This window comes from Talpa europaea (assembly GCF_964194135.1).
Source record: "Talpa europaea genome assembly, chromosome: 3".
Classification (NCBI taxonomy): Eukaryota; Metazoa; Chordata; class Mammalia; order Eulipotyphla; family Talpidae; genus Talpa; species Talpa europaea.
In genome coordinates, this window is record NC_140069.1 from 81,146,135 (window position 1) to 81,165,000 (window position 18,866).

At 36.9% G+C, this 18,866-nt stretch overlaps 1 protein-coding gene across 1 annotated transcript; it reads right to left on the reverse strand.

Moving 5' to 3' along the window:
• Positions 1 to 14,208: 14,208 nt before the first annotated feature.
• TFPI2 (tissue factor pathway inhibitor 2) lies at positions 14,209 to 18,395 on the reverse strand (the record flags this gene model as incomplete). Its single annotated transcript, XM_084230579.1, has 5 exons — positions 14,209 to 14,291; positions 14,648 to 14,818; positions 16,746 to 16,925; positions 17,791 to 17,976; positions 18,086 to 18,395. 5 exons carry the CDS (start codon positions 18,393 to 18,395, stop codon positions 14,209 to 14,211), a joined length of 930 nt encoding a protein of 309 aa, XP_084086705.1.
• Between the last annotated feature and the right edge of the window lie 471 nt (positions 18,396 to 18,866).

Below are 18,866 nucleotides of genomic sequence, written 5' to 3' on the forward strand. Positions count from 1 at the left end.
AATGTTTGTATCTGAAATATCATAGTAAAGCTAGAGCTCTTATTTATGTGAGTTTTATTCAATAATCCAGTTATTTTTTAATCCCAATTTTTAACTTGGATACTCAATTCATTAAGCTTTTCATATTTTCTAATGTGTGCATTAGATGCTCATAATTTTTCTCTAGTTTCTTCTTAACTGACTTCTATAAATTTTGATAGTGAAACGGGGGCGGGGAGTGGCTTCTTTCAACTGAAACAGGGGCAGAGTGGGCCACAAGAGGCCACAGGGTCTCTGAGACCAGAAAGCCACCCAAAAGTCCCAAAAGGCCAAAAAGGCCAAAAACCAAAAGCTAAAGGACAGTTCCCAATAAGAGGACGGGCCACTGTCTGTGGCTTCTCACCCGCACGCACAATTGCAAGAGACTTTAGACTCCAGGAAAAACCACCATGGGGTTTATTTACAAACAGGGGAAATAACAAGCTCACTGTACCCACAAGTGGCAGCTGCCTCACCCAGGTACCAACAGCAAACAGCTCTTAGAGGCCCCAGGCCCAGGGCCTTCGGTGCTCCTTTCAGGCAATGTCAGAGACAGGCCCGAGGCCCAGTCCATGACAGAGTCCTTCGGCTTCTCTTCCCTCCTCATAGGGCAGCTGCTGGATGTTGTCGCTCCTCCTTCTTCGCGGGCTCTGGGCATCATCTCCTTCTTCCAGTGGCTCCAGGTCGTCTCCTTTTCTGGGGGCTCCTTTTTCTGGGAGTTTCTTCTTCTCCCTCCAACCCTGGCTTATATCCTCTTTCACCCACAAATCTGATTGGACCATATTTGGCACCAATCAGCTCACAGCTTGCACCTGACTGGTCCATTACAAACAGCAGTTATTGAGCTCTGAGGAGCAACTGCCACAACTGACTTATGGGGGGCAGCAGGGTTGAAAGGACATCCCTGTCCTGCCTGCTCCCACCACTAAGATGGCTGGTTCCGGTAACAACAGTATTTTTATTATTGTGCAGTTCAAAATATTTTAATGTCCAATTATTTCTGTCTGATGCATGAAGGTTTTTCTAAATATCCAAACAAATGTCATTTGTAGTTAACTTTTTATTGCTAATAACTAACTTTATTATTTTCAAAGAATGTGCCTTATGTAATACCAATAACCTTGAAATTGGTTGATTCTGTGAATTTTCATTATGTATTTCTGTGTATGCCATGGAATGCGGATCAGCAAACTCTGATAGGCTAATTCCAGCCAGTCACTTGTTTCTGTCAATAAGGTTATATTAGAACCCAGCCACACTCATTCCTGTATAGATTTTCTGTGGCTGCTTTTACATCACAATGGCAGAGTTGAAAGTTGTGGCCCAGATTCTGTGTCCTGCAAATTTTAAAATATTTACAGCTGGTCCCTTGCAGAGAGTATTTGCTGACCCTTAGTTTAGAAGATCTGTTTCTGCACTTTTGGCAATGTTTTGTGTCTATTGGATACAACTTGTATTAACTTGGAATTGTTTGGTCTCCATAGTGAGATTAAAATCTTACTGATTTTTATTTTGTTTTGATTTGTCAATTATTCAGAAAAGTTCCCCAAGATTTCCCATTATGGTAGCATATTTGTTCATTTATCTTACTATTTAGTAAAGTTTTGCAGTTTGCTTTGGATGGGTGGATGGATGCAAGGAGGGAAGGAAACAATTGATGGATCAACAGTCTAATCTCAGGTACACAGAAATTTAGAATAGTTACACTTTTTTGGTGAGTTGGCTTTTTCCATTTGAATATTGGATGGAAATTTGGCTTTATATTAATAGAAATATACTCCTGTTTTTGGTTGGTATTGGTTGGGTATATATATATAAAATTTCTTTTAAGGCCAATTTTTCTGTTCATTCAGGTTATAGATGTGCCTCTAAACACTGATCTGGATTGATTATTTATTCCAGAAAGATAAATTTTGCCTTCAGACTGTCTTCCAAGTACACTTAATGGAGTTACAGGTGACTTTAGTTCCATCAGCTTATGTTATGCTTTCTATTTGTCCTGATTTTTGTATTTAGATTTATTTTATTCTTGCCCTCATTTAAAGTGATTATGTTTCTAATTTCATTACTCTTTAGTAATTTGGAAACTGTGAAATATGTTTTTATTTTTATTGTACTTGACCTAACAAAATCAAATACCATTAAACACCTTTGTTTTTTTAGAAATCTTTTGAGGAACAGTTTCTAAACATAATTTTCAATTTCATTTTAAATCCCTGCTAAAATTAGCATTATTGTACTTTTTTTTATTTTAACCATAAATCTTGATGTTTTAAATTCAAATCTTCCATATGAAACCATCTCAAAATAAGAAAAAAAATAAACTTGTGAAGTTATAAAGATAAAAGCAAAAATAGGGCCTCCCCTGGTGGCGCAGTGGTTGAACGCTGGGCTACGAAGCTGCCAGCAGCCTCTGCAGTGCTGGTTCGATCCCCTGCTGCCGGGGAGGGTCCCACATGGCCCGCAGACCTCTCCTGCCTTGCCCACTGCTCCCCTCAGCAGTGTATTTCATCAGCCTGCCTGTTCTGTTCCCCGCTCTGACTCTGGTGAATTCTCTCACTTTCCGGCGCTTCTGACTATACCCAGGGCTTGTATAAATAAATAAATAAATCTTTAAAAAAAAAAAAAAGCAAAGATAATGTGTTGAAATATATATAAATGGTAAAATCATGTTTAATTAAATATTTGTTCATTTAAAAACCTAATAAATATAATTGCCTTTTTAGTATGGTGGGCAGCTCGTCAGCCTCATAAAAACCTAATAATATAGACAAAGTTATAATCAAGCATGAAATAGTAAAACTTGCCTTAAAAAGCTTTGATGTAAAATTCAATACTAAACATTTTGAAAACCTCATCTAATTACTATAAGGGAAAATATTGATGACCAAATCAGCCTGTGAAAGCCTGTATAAATCAAGAGTTATAATAAAATGAAAACATTAGCAAAGAATTTCCTTTTAAAGAATGCTACATTAGGTTTAATATGTGAGTTATAATCCTGTAATCCAAATAAATAGATCTTATATTATAAAATCTCAGAACATATGAAAAACTAGACACTGTTAGATAGAACATGCTTTTATTGTCTAGCATAACACTAATGCCGAAATTTGACAGTGTTAGAAAGAGAAAATAAAAATTTTGGACAAAATTCATTTTAAAATTATCAAATTTCATTTAGAACTATATTAAAAACTTTAATTTTCATGTATAATTTATTTTAGAAATTTGCAAATGAATCCATTTTGACAGCTTTATTAGATAATTTATATCAAAATGACAAAAGAAAAAAATGTGATTATACTTATATGCTGAAAAATTTTCTAAATTAGATTCATGATTTATTCTTGATATAAGGGAAGACATTCTAGTAATTTAGGAAAATCATTATGTTCCATTCAATATATTTGTATTGATATGATAAACAATATTGATTTTAAATCTGTGTCAATGTCATAGTTAATATATGACACAAAATGTATGTTGATAAAAGTCAGAAATGTACAAAAATGCTTTCTTCACTGTAATGTGTTATTTCTGGAAATTTCAGCCAATGCAACAAGGCAAGAGAAAGAACAAAGTATTTATATATTGGCAATGGGGGGTTGATCTCCCCAAAAGGATCAGATAGACTTTTCACAGAGTAGGCCCCTTTCAAAGTATCCTAAAGTGTGAGCTAAAGGTCAGTCAAAGCCCTGTGTGTCTCAGAAAAATCTATCACCATTACTTAAAAGTATTTAACTTGAAAAACAGTTTCAAAAATTAAGTGAAGAAATGTATCCAAATAGTGCAGAAATCACTTTTAAAGAGAAATAAAACACTGTCATTATTGTAAAATTTGATATGAATCTTCAGAAAAGAAAGTCAAGAAATAACCATTTCTCTATTTCTTTATTATAATTATTATTTATTTTTTACATAATTGATCATTTTTTTGTTTGACCACATAAATTATTTTATTTTTTTACATCATTGTTCATTTTTAAACAATATCTGCTTACCCCCAGGTGTAGTCTCCATAGAGTTTCCTTCACCAATGCACCTGTGCACCATCACCACAGTCCCCAGTGCTCCTCCCTCCCTCCCTCTGATCCCTCTCCCTCCTCCTCCCCTGTAGCATGTCTCTGCTTTATAATTACCTGTTTTTGCTTTGCTGTGTTTTGAACTGTTATTATTTTTTTACACTGATGTCTTATTAGGTTCCCTATATTCCTGCTATAAGTGAAACCATCCAATATTTTTCTTTTTCCTTCTGGCTTATTTCACTGAGCAAAATTCCTTCTAGTTCCATCCACGTTGCTGTGAATGGCATGAGTTTATCTTTTTAGATTGCTGAATAATATTCCACTGTGTATATATGCCAGGTCTTCTTGATCCAGTCATCTATTTTGGGGCATTTGGGTTGTTTCCAGGTTCTACCTATTGTAAATAGTGCTACAATAAACACAGGTGTACAGGTGTTTTTTTTTTAATCCATGTTTTTGTGTCCTTTGGGTAGATCCATAGGAGTGGAACTCCCTGGGTCCTATGTTAGCTCCATTTTTAGTAGACTGAGGAACCTCCAGACAGCTTTCCATACTGGTTGGACCAGTTTGTACTCCCACCAGCAATGTAGGAGAGTTCCTTTTTCACCACATCCTCACCAACATTTGTTGTTGCTTGTTTTTTTGATATGTGCCCTTCTTACTGGTGTAAGGTGTTATCTCAATGTGGTTTTAATTTGCATTTCCCTGATTATAAGGGATGTTGAACATTTTTTCATAAGCCTATTGGCTATTTGCATTTCCTCTTTGGAGAAATGTCTTTTAAGTTCTTCTGCCCATTTCTTGACTGGGTTGTTTATTTTGTTTTTGTTGAGTTGTGTGAGTTCTTTGCATATCTTTGTGATCAGTCCCATATCAGTTGACTGGAATGCAAAGATTTTTTCCCAATCAGTGGAATGTCTCTCTGTTTTGGTTAATGTCTCTTTTGCTATGCAGAGGCTTTTCAGTTTGATGTAATCCCAGGTGTTTATATTTTCCTTGACTTTCTTGGCTTTGGGTGATGAGTCTTTAAGGACATTATCGTGATGTATGTCTTGTAGTATTTTAACTATATTTTCTTATATATTTTATGGTGTCAGGTTTTATATCCAGTTCTTTTATCCATTTTGAGTTGATTTTTGTGCATGGTGAAAGGTAATGGTCTCGTTTCATTTTTTTGCATGTGGTGGTTATCCTATTATTTTAAGAGCTGTGTAGGCCTTGAGAACTTTTGGACATTTTCCCTTTTTCCCAATTAAAGAAGCAATCTTTGCTCCCCATTTTAATGACCTAGAGGAATGTAATTTGGAGATGTTATACAGGTGTAGTTTTATTAGTGAGCCTGTCCTCTCTATCAGGTTCTCATCTTTATTTTAGGAGTAAGGTTGAAGTCATCCTCCATGTCTGTTACGTGAAGTCTCCGACCTCTCCTTGACACCCAGGTCCTTGAACAGGATAAATATCAACAGTCTGCTCCATTACTCTTTGTAATTTGCAGCCATATAAATTCTCCATATGTGTGTTATTAAATTTGGTCTTTTTCCCTGCTATCTGCTAATATTAATTTTTTCATCTATCCAGTGTCAGAAGAACTAAGATATGAGGTATGGGAATTTTTCCTTGTACCCATCAGCAACAAGAGGGTACAATTATTAATAGAGAATTTTGTGGCTTTCTGGAAAAACTTTAAAAATCAACTGAAATAGTATTATAACAGAAAAGAAAAGTTTAATATTTGATTAATCAGAAAATAGCGAGGTCAAAAATCATAGCTTTCCTATGATTCTACCTATACAAACCATAAAACTTTTAAAAAATGAAAAATGAATTTTAATTTCATGCCTTACCAGATTTCATGCCTTACCAGAGAGGTCAGTGTGTGATTCACCCCTTTCTTCATCTTTGAGGCAGTGAAGGCAGCTCATTTTTTAAGGAAGCAGGTAGGTATTTAGGACTGTCATCCCTACAAAGGAGTTATATGTAAAGATTTATAATAGTTAGAATGGTGGACCTAACTTTGCTAAAAGGAAAGAGAAATTTGTGAGCCTTTTCTTTCTATAAGACTTAACAAATAAAGCATGGATCCTGGAGAATTACTAGCATAAGCAAAAGTCTCAGTTACAGAGGTTCTGATCAGTTATAGCTGACTACATTCTGAGTGCACTTCTATGGAACACTCAGAAGGTTACTGTGAGTGAAATTACAAGGTTTGCGTGTGCCCAAGTGAGGTATATCTCTGACTCCAGTATTAGCAAACAGGATATGAATTCAATGTGGGCCTATATTCCTTTGTAGGACCAGTCGACCTAGATAAGTGTTTGAGCAAAACAATTACATTGCAGCACAGAGAAAAGAACAGGGGTACAAATGATTACTCATTGTGTATCCTTTCCCAGAAAGGGATAAATAGGGACCACTGAGAGAACAGAAGGCAAAAGAAGGATTCTCCCGGACTCTAGAGTTGAATGTTTAAGAGTTTATCTGCAACTAAAGATGCCTCCCAGCTCCCAATAATCTTAAACTAGCCAAGTGAAGCAAGTAAATTCTCATAGAATGGTTCTGGAACTTCCATCTGTCTTGATGGTAGGACCTAGAAAAAATAATAAGATTTGATAAAATAAAGACAAAAATGTGACCATATTTTCTTCCTTCTGTTACTAGTAAATTTTTATTATTACAAAAGACAATTCCATTATATACAAAATGTTGATACTATACAAATCCAGTTAATGGGATAGGACTTTTTTAACTTGAAAAACAGGTTCTAAAATTAAGCTGAAGAATAAATTTATCCATTAGTAGAGAAATTACCTTTAAAAAGAAATAAAATACTATATCATTTTTGTAAAATTTGATGCAAATCTTCAGAAAAGAAAATCAGGAAATAGCCATTTGTCTTTTTTTTAAACTGAGGTAATATTGGGGTATTCATTAGGTATTACCATGATAGTGTACCCACAACCACCTCAATTATATTTCAGCATTGACTATTTTTAAGAAGGGTAAATGCTGGTCTTTAGTAGTTAAATGTTTGCTTTAATATGTCTTAGGAATATTGACTCAAAAGTTTAGAAAGATCCTGATTTTTAAAAACAATTACCCTCCATGAAGCATAGTGTTTAATCTTGCGATTAGGCTAGACTTGATTATTACTTATGAGAAATGACATTTACATAAAATGTTTGATTTATAAAATAACATTTTACCACATTTTATTATAGACAGCAATATTTGTTAAAAAGTTGTAAATAGCTTTGCTTGTTCACTTAAAATTATAGACTATATTTGAAACAAAAGTTTGGTTTTTAGCAGGTAGTAATTACACTGATGATAAACCATCATTCATATAGCTCCAGTAAACTCAAGAAATAAAATAGGGTTGAGAAAAATTTTTAATTATAGCCAAACAACAATTCTATGTTTAAAAAAATGTATTTCACCAGTAAAAGTTATTCAAAAAGATTAACTTTAAAACACAATACAGACTATCAATTTGTCATGAGAATTATAGTGCTATGATTCACATGAATTATGTCTAGATGATGACTAAGATCCTAGGGTAAACCTCTTCAGTGTCAAATAAAAGAACCACCTAAGCAAAAGATGTAAGATTAACCTCCATTTTAGTTTCAGAGAGGAATAGCTGGCCTCTACTGCAAAACTGGAGTCTAGGGCCATATCAATTTGTGTCTCAGCTGAATTATCTGTTAACATCAAGTAGTATATATGGTAGGTTACAAATGCATTCATGGATTAAGGAGCTGAGCTCTGAAGAAGTGTCAACAGATTTATATTCTGTATGCATTAAGAGAGATGAACACAAAAATGAAAGTAGGGTTAAAGAAGAGGTAAAGGAAAATTGATCAATGGTTTTTAAAACTGTAAATGTTATTTCAGTTTTAGTAAAATGTGTGAGATTTGGGATTTCCCTATAATGATAGATATTTAATAATCTCTCCACATACCCTCTAAAGACTGTGCAGATTATATATCATCTGTTAATCCTCATAATTGCTACCATCTACTTACAACCATTTCCTCTCGTATGTCAATATTTGCAGCCAACTATGCACTATTATTCCTTCCAGTAATTATGCCTGTTTTGATTCAAGACTACTGCAAAATACACAAATCTTTCCAATATCCAAACCTTGTACTATCCCATACATCTCCAAAGGTCTTTCTTCCACTCTACCACTAAAACTCCTTCCCATGATCATATATTATACTTTTATCTTTACAAACAACTGTTTAATCATAAAATTCAAGCTTATATAGTTTCCTCTATCACCACCATCTTCTGTCCTCCCAGTTTATTCCTCTGATTGCCTCACTCCAACCACCCCTTGACCATACTTGGACTTCCAGTCTGTTGATCCTACTGCCTTGTCACTCTCCCCTTGATGTTAGAATAGATGTGAATAGATACCTTGGGCAACCAATTAAATATGTAGGTAAGGGAAGAGAAATAATTCTGGATGATTTCCACATTTGCCTGCCTCCATCTACAACATTTTCACCATATACAGACAGAATATTTTAAGCTACTAATCTCTAACTTTTATACTTTTCCTTTTTTTTAAATCATAAGAATATATTTTAATGGGAAGCATGAAGTTTATAAAAACAAGTTTTTGCCACTCTAGTGGAGTCTACAAAGTCATAAATGGTCAAAAGAGGATTAATGGACAAAATTCTAATGCTGAGTTTATTTTTATTTTTTAATTGTTTATTTTGTATTGAGGAAACATTGTTTTACAATACCACAAATGATTTAGGGGTATAGCTTCACAGTTCTTCACATGTATGTTAATGTACAACTCATCACCAAAGCACCCATAATCCCCCACCATAGTCCACTGGAACTCCTCCCCACTTTGCACTTTAACTTCCACCCTCCTCCTTTGTTAGCCTCAATTCTACAGATTTCTAGTACTTGTTTTGCTTTACTTTTGTCTGTTTTGTTTTGTTTCTTTATATTCCACATATGAGGAAAATCATCTGGTGTTTGTCTTTCTCCTTCTGACCTATTTTGCTTTGCATAATCCTCTCCATTCCATCAATGTTGTTACACATGGCAAGATTTCATCTTTTTAATAACAGAGTAGTATTCCATTGCATATATAAACTACATCTTTTATCCATTCCTCTGTCTTTGGTAATTTAGATTATTTTCATAATTTGACTATTGAAGATAGTGTTGCAATGAACATAGGAATGCATCTATCCCTTTGAATTATTGTTTTTGCATTCTTTGGATAGATACCAAGGAGTGGAATTGCTGAATCATATGACTGAGCAATTTTAATATTTTGAGAAACCCGTTTACTATTATCCATAGGAGCTGGGCAGGTCTGTTTTCCTACCAACAGTGAAAGGATTCCTTTTCTCCATGTCCCCACCAACATTTGTTGTTTCTGGCCTTTTTGTGGTGGCCCATTCTCACAAGTGTGGTGTAGTGTCTCACTGTGGTTTGATTTTCATTTCCCTGATAATAAGAGATGATAAGCATTTGTTCATGTTCTTTTTGGTCATCTGTAGGCTGAATTTTTAGCTCCACTTTCTGAGAAACTCCAGAGATTTATTTCTAGATGAAGCATAGCTGAAATTTTACAACCTCTATTACAATACAGAAACTTCAAAGGACATGCCTTACTGAATAATATATTGACTGTCTACAATTTTATTAGCAAAGATAGCATATATATCAATACTTGGAGGTACAGTGATGCAGGCAATCTTGAAGTCAGTTTTTGTGGTTGAACACGTGACAATGTGTGTGCACAGAGGAGACATCATGAGTGGTAGTTCATAGTAATTTTTTTCATAAAAAGACTATGTTTTAATGGGCCTCCCCGGTGGCGCAGCGGTTGAGCGCTGGGTTGCGAAGCTGCCCGCAGCCTCTGCAGCGCGGGTTCGATCCCCGGCTGCTCCCCGGCCACCGGAGGAGGGTCCCACATGGCGTGCAGACCTCTCCTGCCGCCCGCTGCTCCCCTCAGCAGTGTACTTCGGTCCTTCTGCCTGCTCTGCTCCCCGCTCTGGCTCTGGTGAATTCTCTCACCTTCCCGCGCTTCTGACTGTACCCAGTGCATGTATAAACAAAAACAAACAAACAAATAAATAAATAAAATAAAATAAAACATGCCTCTATAAAAAAAAAAAAAGACTATGTTTTAAAATGCTAGTCCATTTATTTTTTTGTCATTTTCTGTCACACAGTGAAACATACCTTTCAATCAGGCTATCTGGTTAAACCGTAGGAATCTAGGCTTATCTTCAAGCTGGACAGCTTCATTTATTTCATTAAAGTTAAATGGGAGAGATTTGGGGTGTTGAAGCAGTTGTATCAAAATCATTTATTCCCTAACTATGTTGAACAGAGAATCGCAGCTGTATGCTAAGTAAGGTCTATAATCTCCAAAGGATTTTGACTCCAAGGTGTTAAAGGTAGTACATGCCAAACCAGGTATTTACTGTTGCCCTAGTGAAAGGCTCTGCAATCCCAAAACAGAAGACACACAACACTTCTGTTATAATCATTCTCAAAAGCTACGGTGAAAAAAAATGACAAATATAGGCCATATTCAATCACAATCTTTTAAATGACATACTACTTTTTGTTATTATATGTCATATTCTATTAAATCACTGTCTACTCCTCCCCCCCCCCTTGTTTTAAATCTCAGTTTGTTAGAGAAACTAGAATTAACTTAGTCTATAAAATATCCAACATTATGGACTTGACTGATTGATTTCAAACTTGTTCCTTGATCCCCAATATTGCCTAACTACTAATATGATAGAAAGATATAGAGGCTTGATCAGCTCCATGTTCATTTTTTTTTTCTTCAAAATTACTTCCTGGGGAGGGTATGTAAGCACTTTCACTGCTTAAGATCAGGAATTAAATAATTTCTATTGGCAAAAGTTTGATAAGTTAAAAAAAACTTAGCCTGATTCCTCCCTGATACTGTTTTGTTCCCCATCAAACTTTAGTGGCCTGGTTTCAGTGTGCACAGATAACCATTTCCTAGCTGCCACTTTCATTAGGGGTAACTTCTAACATTTTAATGCATCTGTTCAGTAAATATCTTTCTCTCTCAAACTGCTTTATTTCTCCATGGTAACATTGTTAAGGATAAAGGATATTTCTTCTAAGTAATGAGATTGTGCCCTAGCATCCTCCCAAAATGGTCAAGGAGGTATGCCTGTGCTTGGGCATGTGGGTGTATGAGTAATAATGAACTTACTTTATATTCATGTTTATGCATTTGTGTGTATGGTGGTCATTATTTGTTTTGATGCTCATATTATCTCATTTTAGGTTATGTGATTCTCCTGTTTTTGTGACATGATTCATAAATTCTAATCACTACCTTGCCACCTAGACTTATCTTTCATATTTCCTGTCCAGTATATTTCCTGACTCAGCAATTTCTCCTAAAAGCCCTAAGTTACTTTTAGTTAGAAATAGTATTTAGAGACCACAGTCTGAAAGGCAGATGTACTGATTGCTATTGTGTAGTCATTGCTTCAAGGGCTTAACAGTGGAATAACAGAAAATATTTTTAATTTCTTAAGAAATATATAATGAAGTCTTCTACATGTGATAGATTCAAAATAACAATATCAATGTAACTAATAATTATAAGACTACTGAATGCATTTTCAGATTTCTTCAGAATTTATTTCATCCTTAGATATTATCCCTCAAAAGGTAGAGTCAAAATACTGATTTTGAAAGTCACTGAAAATAATGATATACCCTTTGTGTAGTTATGCTGCTAATTGATGTTCATCTGAGTTCAACTGTTTTGGTATGCTTCCAATTTTATTTTATTTTTAAAGATTCATTTAGTTATGCATACAAGAGCTGGGCTTGTAGGCCAGACGTGCAGGGCATGAGAGGATTCATCAGAGACAGAGTGGAGAACAGAACAGGCAAATTGACCGAAATACACTGCTGAGGGGAGCAGCGGGAAAGACAGGAAATGTCTGCTGCACCATGTGGGTAGCTCCCTGGCTGGCTGAGAATCGAACTCATGCTGCAGTGGTGGTGGATAGCTTCAGAATGCTGCTTCTTAACCCCTTGTGCCACCAGGGAGGCCCTGCTTCCAATTTTAGAGGAAATGCTTTTTATTCTTTCTGATTTGATTCTGGTTTTTAATTATGTGAAAATTTAGAAGGGCTGAGATCAGAACAAGATAATGTACATTTACATCAATTTCCTCTATTTATATGTTCAATGTCTGCTTCCTCTCTCCCTCTGTCAGTAACCATTTTAAATATCATTTTATACCTTTGTTGAGATGTGTGTTTGTTTATTCATACTGTTCTTGACCCTGATTTTTTAAACATATTCTGAGGATTAGATAATATCTATACAGAGATGTGTTACCCAATTTTCATCCATAATTTCTTCAGTCCCCTATTGATGAGCATCTGGTTTGTTTCCCATTTTTAGTTATTCCAAATAATAAATCATTGCATATCCTCACACATATGCTATTTTGTATTTTTGTGACAAGACTTCTGGGATTGAATTTTAAAAGAGGGCTTGCTCAAGCAAAGAGCAGGCACAGTTATAATTTTGTGAGATCAGAGGCATACTTTTAAAAAATTTAATCTTGCCCCAAAAGGTTAAGAATTTAAAAAATATTTTTCAGAGAAAAGAAAAAACTCTTGAAGTGGAATGATCATATCTGTCACGGATAATTTACCAGTGGAATTAAGTTATTAAATTTCTGCTTGGTCTCTGATGTAACAAACACCTTGAACAGTACAAAAATGGTAAACACTTTAGTAGCTTTCAATCCACTATGTCTTGGGAAAAAAATGTAACAGCAGTAAAACTATTAAAAATCATCTATCTGTATGTACACACAAACATATACATGTGAGTAGGGACAAATGGATAGAAGGGAGAGGAGTGTGGATTTTTTCCCTCCAGAGTTCATTTCTGATTTCAATACATTTGCTAGCTTTTTAATTCAGTCAAAAAAGTATTGTCTTTTAAATGACTGTGATGCTGTGACTTATATATATATTTGGTCTTCTCCCACAAGTCCCTCCCTGACTCACAGCTCCCAAAACCTTTGGAATTTCCTAAGTGTTGTAATGTGAACCAAGTGCCTTTTGGAAGCTCCTAAGCACAGGGGCCGGCTGCCAGGAGAACCACCCCTGTGATTAGAGGGTTGGAACTTTTCAATTCCCCTCTTGACCTTCTTGGAGGGAGAGGGCTGGAGACTTAATCAATTATGATTATGTAATGAAGCCTCCATAAAAACCCAAAAGGACAAGCTCAGAGAACTTCTTACTTGGTGAAGGTATGTTTTTGGTGAAGCGTGACACATCCAGAGAAGGCGTGGAAACTCCATGCCCCTTTCCGCATTCCTTATCTTCTGCATCTCCTCCATCTGACTGTACCTGAGCCTTTATAATAAATGGGTTACCTAGTGAGTAAATGGGTTTCCTCTGTTCTGTGAGAAGTTCTAGCAAATTAATAGAACCCAGTGAGGAAGTCATGGGAACCCCTGATGTATAGCCTAGCTGGTGATTTTATTTGCAGTGTGTATGTGGTGGAAAAGTGGAAGGGGTCAGAAACTGGGAGGTCTTGTTGGATGAAACCCTTCACCTGTGAAATATAATGCTATCCCTGTGAAATATAGTGTATCAAAAGTGAGTTAAATTCTCAGATACTCACTGGTATCTGAGTATTGCTTGTCTGTTGGTGTGAGAAACCCTTTCTCCCACCTGAATTTGATGATCAGGACACTCATTTAATGAAATGATGGAAACAGGAGTACATTGATAATGTCTACACAAATACTATGCATTTGTAGTATTTTTTAAAGTTTTGCTAAAGTTGCAAGTAAACAATTTATTACAAAGGCTATAGCTCAAGAACAACCTCAAGAAATGGGTCAGTCATATTTGGGTTACATCTTAAGAATTCAACCTCATAAAAATGTTGTTAAAAGGTAAATCAAAAACAAATGGGTTCACATTTGAATAGCAAAAATACACAAATCTTAAAAAGTACCTCGTATTAGTAAAAAAAGTGGTGAATAAAAATCACTGGCGATTGGTTTACTCATGCTACCATATTATTCATCAGATGTATCATAAACACAGTAACAATCACATAATATATAGAACAAAAGTGTTAAAATGGCTTCTTCTGAATTTTTAGACTTCTATTGGCTAACACAAGCCTTGTCATCTTCTTAATCTTTTTCTTCTTCAGGGCTAAAGTCAACAAAATAAAAATAAATATCATATGTCTTCAACTTGCAACTCCACTATAAATAACCATTTCCAATATGCTCGCAAATTCATCTGACTTTTAATGATTTTCAAAGCTAACTTTATTCAGTGTACACTCAGTTCATAACACTCTACATTTAAAACACAGGGACACAGCCACTGTCCACTAGCCATTATCAGCATGTTCACAAAACTGATTAGTACCAAAGTGCTATTTAATGTAGAAGTAGTCTGGAAATGGCAATATGCTATTAGTAAAATGGATATATAAAAATATAATTTTGCTTATGAATTATTTATAAAATTAGTTTAAAATTAAATAAGAAAGAAATTACTACCTTTTACACAAACGTGTTTGCAGTCTTTCATGTTAACAAAGTTATTGTCATTCCCTCCACAGCCAGTGTAGGTGAAAGCCTCACAGGCTCTGTGTCTTGGATTAAAATAATAGCGAGTCACATTAGCAGAGCATAGTCCCTCATCTTTTGGGAAATAGCAAAATGATGGACCTTTATGGAAAATAAAAGAAAATAAGAAATTCTGTTATACAATTACTGCTAAACTATGGTTGTTACTAAAGTAACCTTAGAAAATTGAATCCCATTGATACTTCATTCTGAATCCAAAATATCACGTTAAGCCATTTACAAAGTGTTCCTCAAACTCCAAGAAAGCTTACATGCTATAGTTTAATAATTCTATTTTTATATGTATATTTTTTATGCCGTTCTTCATTTTTTTACAATATATGCTTTCTCATCTCGGTTACAGTCCGTGAAATTCCCACCATCAATTCACCCATGTACCATCACCATAGTCCCTTGTGCTCTTCCCACCCCTGTTTTGATCCTACTCCCTTCTTTCCCGCCCCCCCCCCATGTCTCTTGTTTATAGTTGCTTGTTGATTTTGATTAATTCTTATTTTTTTAAGATTTATTTATTTATGAATACAAGAACTGGGGTACAGGCCAGAGATGTGGAGAGGATGCACCAGAGACAAGAGTGGGGAGCAGACCAGGCAGATTGACTAGATTGACTAAAATCCACTGCTGAGGGAAGCAGGGGGAGAGGCAGGAGAGGTTTGCTGTGCCATGTGGGTCACCTCCCTGGCCAGGGATTGAACTCGTGCTGCAGTGGCTGCAGATAGCTTTATAGGTTGCATCTTAACCACTTGTGCCACCAGGGAGTCAGAAGAATTTCTTCTGACTATGTCTTTGTGTCATTTAAATGTGTGAAGAAATTAAACCCCCAAAACAGATATACTCAGGGAAAAGTGGGCTGTGTTTCAAGGGATGATTTATGTTTTGGTAAACTTTCTTGTGCTGGCAGTTTTATTTTAAATATTTTTAATCTGTTCTCTTTCCATTATTAATCAAGGCTCCATGTATTGAATTCCCATATGGCCACTGGAACATTTACATTTACACAAACAGTTTAAGAGAACGCCAGCAACAGTCATCTTCTCATTAATTTAAGATTTTTCATATTCAGCACAGTATTCTGTAGAGCTTCATCGATGCTTCTGTCAAAGCAAGGCTCCCTCACTTGTTGAATTTATCTGTCTATGTACATGTGTTTCTACTGTGCCCAGGGGAAAATGCCTGTATTATCTCTTTCTGCAAAATATTAAATAGTGCCTAAGTAACCCATTATTTCAAGGACTGCAAGGGGGTGAGGTGTGGGTAGGATATTTGTAAGAAAGGGGGAGGGGAGAAAAGAGGGATAGAGATCACTTGGTGCTGCATTTTTACTAAAGAATATAAATATCTAACCAAAAACCCTAGAAAGTAATTTTCAAGTTTCACCATCTTAAATTTGTATATAGCCCACTACCTTATATATAGAACTGATTCTGTAAAAAACTGAAGTCATGACATTCATTAATGAGTATCATAGTGGGTGTCTGTGTGTGTGTGTGTAAATTGAGTAGATGAGAAATAGCTCTACAGAAGAGGAAACAAAAACTTGAATCACGGCTCTCTCACTGTTTAGCCCTGAGAACCTGGCAATTCAATAACTTCTCTTTGCTTCTCCTATGAAATCACCAGAATACAAATCATGTTAATTCCACATCAGATTACTGATTTTTTTTTCACCCTACAGTTTTAATGAAGAAATGAATGGATTTTTTAAAAATGATAAAATTGTGTCTTTTGGGACATAATACATGGACCTCGAGGTGATTATGTTAAGTGAAATAAGTCAGAAAGTGAAAAATAGATATTGCATGGTTTCATTCATCTGTGGAATATAATTCAGCAAAAGACATACACAGGCAAAATACAGAAGGCATAAACCTCAGTGAAAGAATTTAGTGCTTACCAGAAGAAATAGGGCAGGAGGGTGGGGAAAGGATGGTTTGGTAAAAATGTTGACACCAAAGTCAATGTTTTTTAAAAGGAAATGAATAGAAAGACCATAAAATTTTATCTTTACCTTTCTTTGGTGCACAGAAGCCCATACAAGTAGCTTCATCTGGGAAGCGATTCTTATTGCTGTGACACCCACCAGACTTGAATTTTTCACATGCCATAGAACTTAAATTGAAGAAATATTCTTCTCTGGACTCTCCACATGGCCCCTCACTGACTTCCAACCGGCAGATTTTGGGAACTTCTAGGAAATGAAGGGCATAAAAATTAAACTTACTAGTATGCTTTCAAAATTTTTCTGTGCTTTCAGAAACTACTGAGGGTGGGGGGCAAACATCATATTTAATGCTGGATTTGTGAATCCCCCAAGACTGCATTAATGTAGTTATTTAGAGTTTCTTTTCTTAACAGTGTACCCAGACCTGACTTAGTCATGATAAATCTTTCGAATTCAGTGGGAAAACTGTTCTCTTAGGGTATTCTGTTTCTACATATAAAGTTAATTAACCTTATCCACAGCAATATGCTTTTTTCTCCTGCCTCAGTTCCTTGGATGGGAACGCCTCATATTCTGTTACAGGCTTAACAAATATAATAAACATAATAAAAATAAAATAGAAAACAATATAGTGACTCTCTGATAAATCCCTATACTAGTGGGAGATATGTTTGGTTATAAGGAGACAAAAGTAAAGTTATAATTAGCTAAGGCACATTTAAAATAATAAAATCCACTAAAATTATTCAGATTGCTAGATAATCACTGTAAAGAAACGGTGTTCTCAAGGAGGCATAAAAACCACACATTTAGAACTAAGGACAAATACAGAAAAGTACTTATGTTGCACCTAATACACTGTACTTTTGCATTGTTATGCCCTATAGTGAGGTAACAGATCTTTCTGAGTCCACAGATACTGAGGAGAGATAACATGTATTAGAGTTTGTAAATTTGTGATTACTTTCAGGAAACTGAAAACCAGTGGGTCTTGTTTAATACTTGAGAAAAGCAGCCTAAAACTTAAAATAGAAAATAGGATCTGGAAAATTAGCGAAGATACGATCAGGCTATCTATGAAAGCAGTGTAAGTATGCGAGGGAACACTTACTCTCTATCCTCCAGCAAGCTTCATTGCAGGCTGACCAAGTTTCAAAATTGTTGGCATTGCCCAAGCAGCCCCCGTACATGAAGGGCTGGCAGCTCTGCGTGTACCTATCATAGTAGTACCTGGGGATCCTCGCCCGGCAGGGCCCCAGGTCCAAGGGCAGGAGGCAGGTCTCCGCGGCTTTGTTTCCTAGTGGCGGGGCCAGGAGAGCCAGAGAAACAAGGTCAGCTATGGCTCCCAGCGGAGAGGGGAGTTCTGTTGCCCCCCGCCCCACGCGCACCGCCCCCCACGCCCCAACCCTCAGCTGCTTCCAAGCAGAAGGCCTCCGGGAGGCAGAGAAATTGCAAACTTGAACACTTGGACGTGCGTGCCCTTTTGAGCAGCGCCCTGGCCGTGTGGCAGGAGCCTGGGGAAAGCGGGAAGGAGAGGGGGCCAAGGGGTGACCCCTGGGTCGCCAAGCCTGCCTTGCTGCCCTGACTAAAGGAAGTCAGGATGAGGGGTCCCTGGCTGGGGCTGGTACCTTGTGGCGCCCCAGCAGCATCGCCCAGCGCACTCCGCAGCAGTAGCAGCTGCAGAAGCAACAACCCGAGGGGGCAAGTGGGGTCCATGGTGTCAGGGTTCCAGTGGTCGGCGGGTGAGGTGTCCTGAGAACAAGCCCGGGGCAGGAAGGTCTTCAGCGCCCAGCCTCGAGAGGTGACCTGAGTGCCGGTGCAGGGGTTCGCGCTTTATGTGGCTTGAGTGCCCTCCCAGCCCCGGACAGGGCGGAGCGAGCCTGTGTGGAGCAGGGGGGCAGGGGAGAGGGTGGGGGAGGCTGAATCATGCGCTGCGGGCTGTCACTCGGTGCCTCAGGGCTTCTGAAAAGCGTAGTGTGTGTGTGCTGGGGAGAGGAATTCCCCACTAAGTTGAACCTGCCTCCCAAACTTTCTCCCGCGCCCACGCGGGAGAGCCCAGATTGGGTCTCTGTGTCAGTGATGAGAAATCTGCGAGCTAAAGGGAAGTGACCTGGGCTGATTGCTCAACTTTTCCGACTTCTGGGATCTCCCTGAAGCCTGAATCCACATCTTGAAAAAGCACGAAGT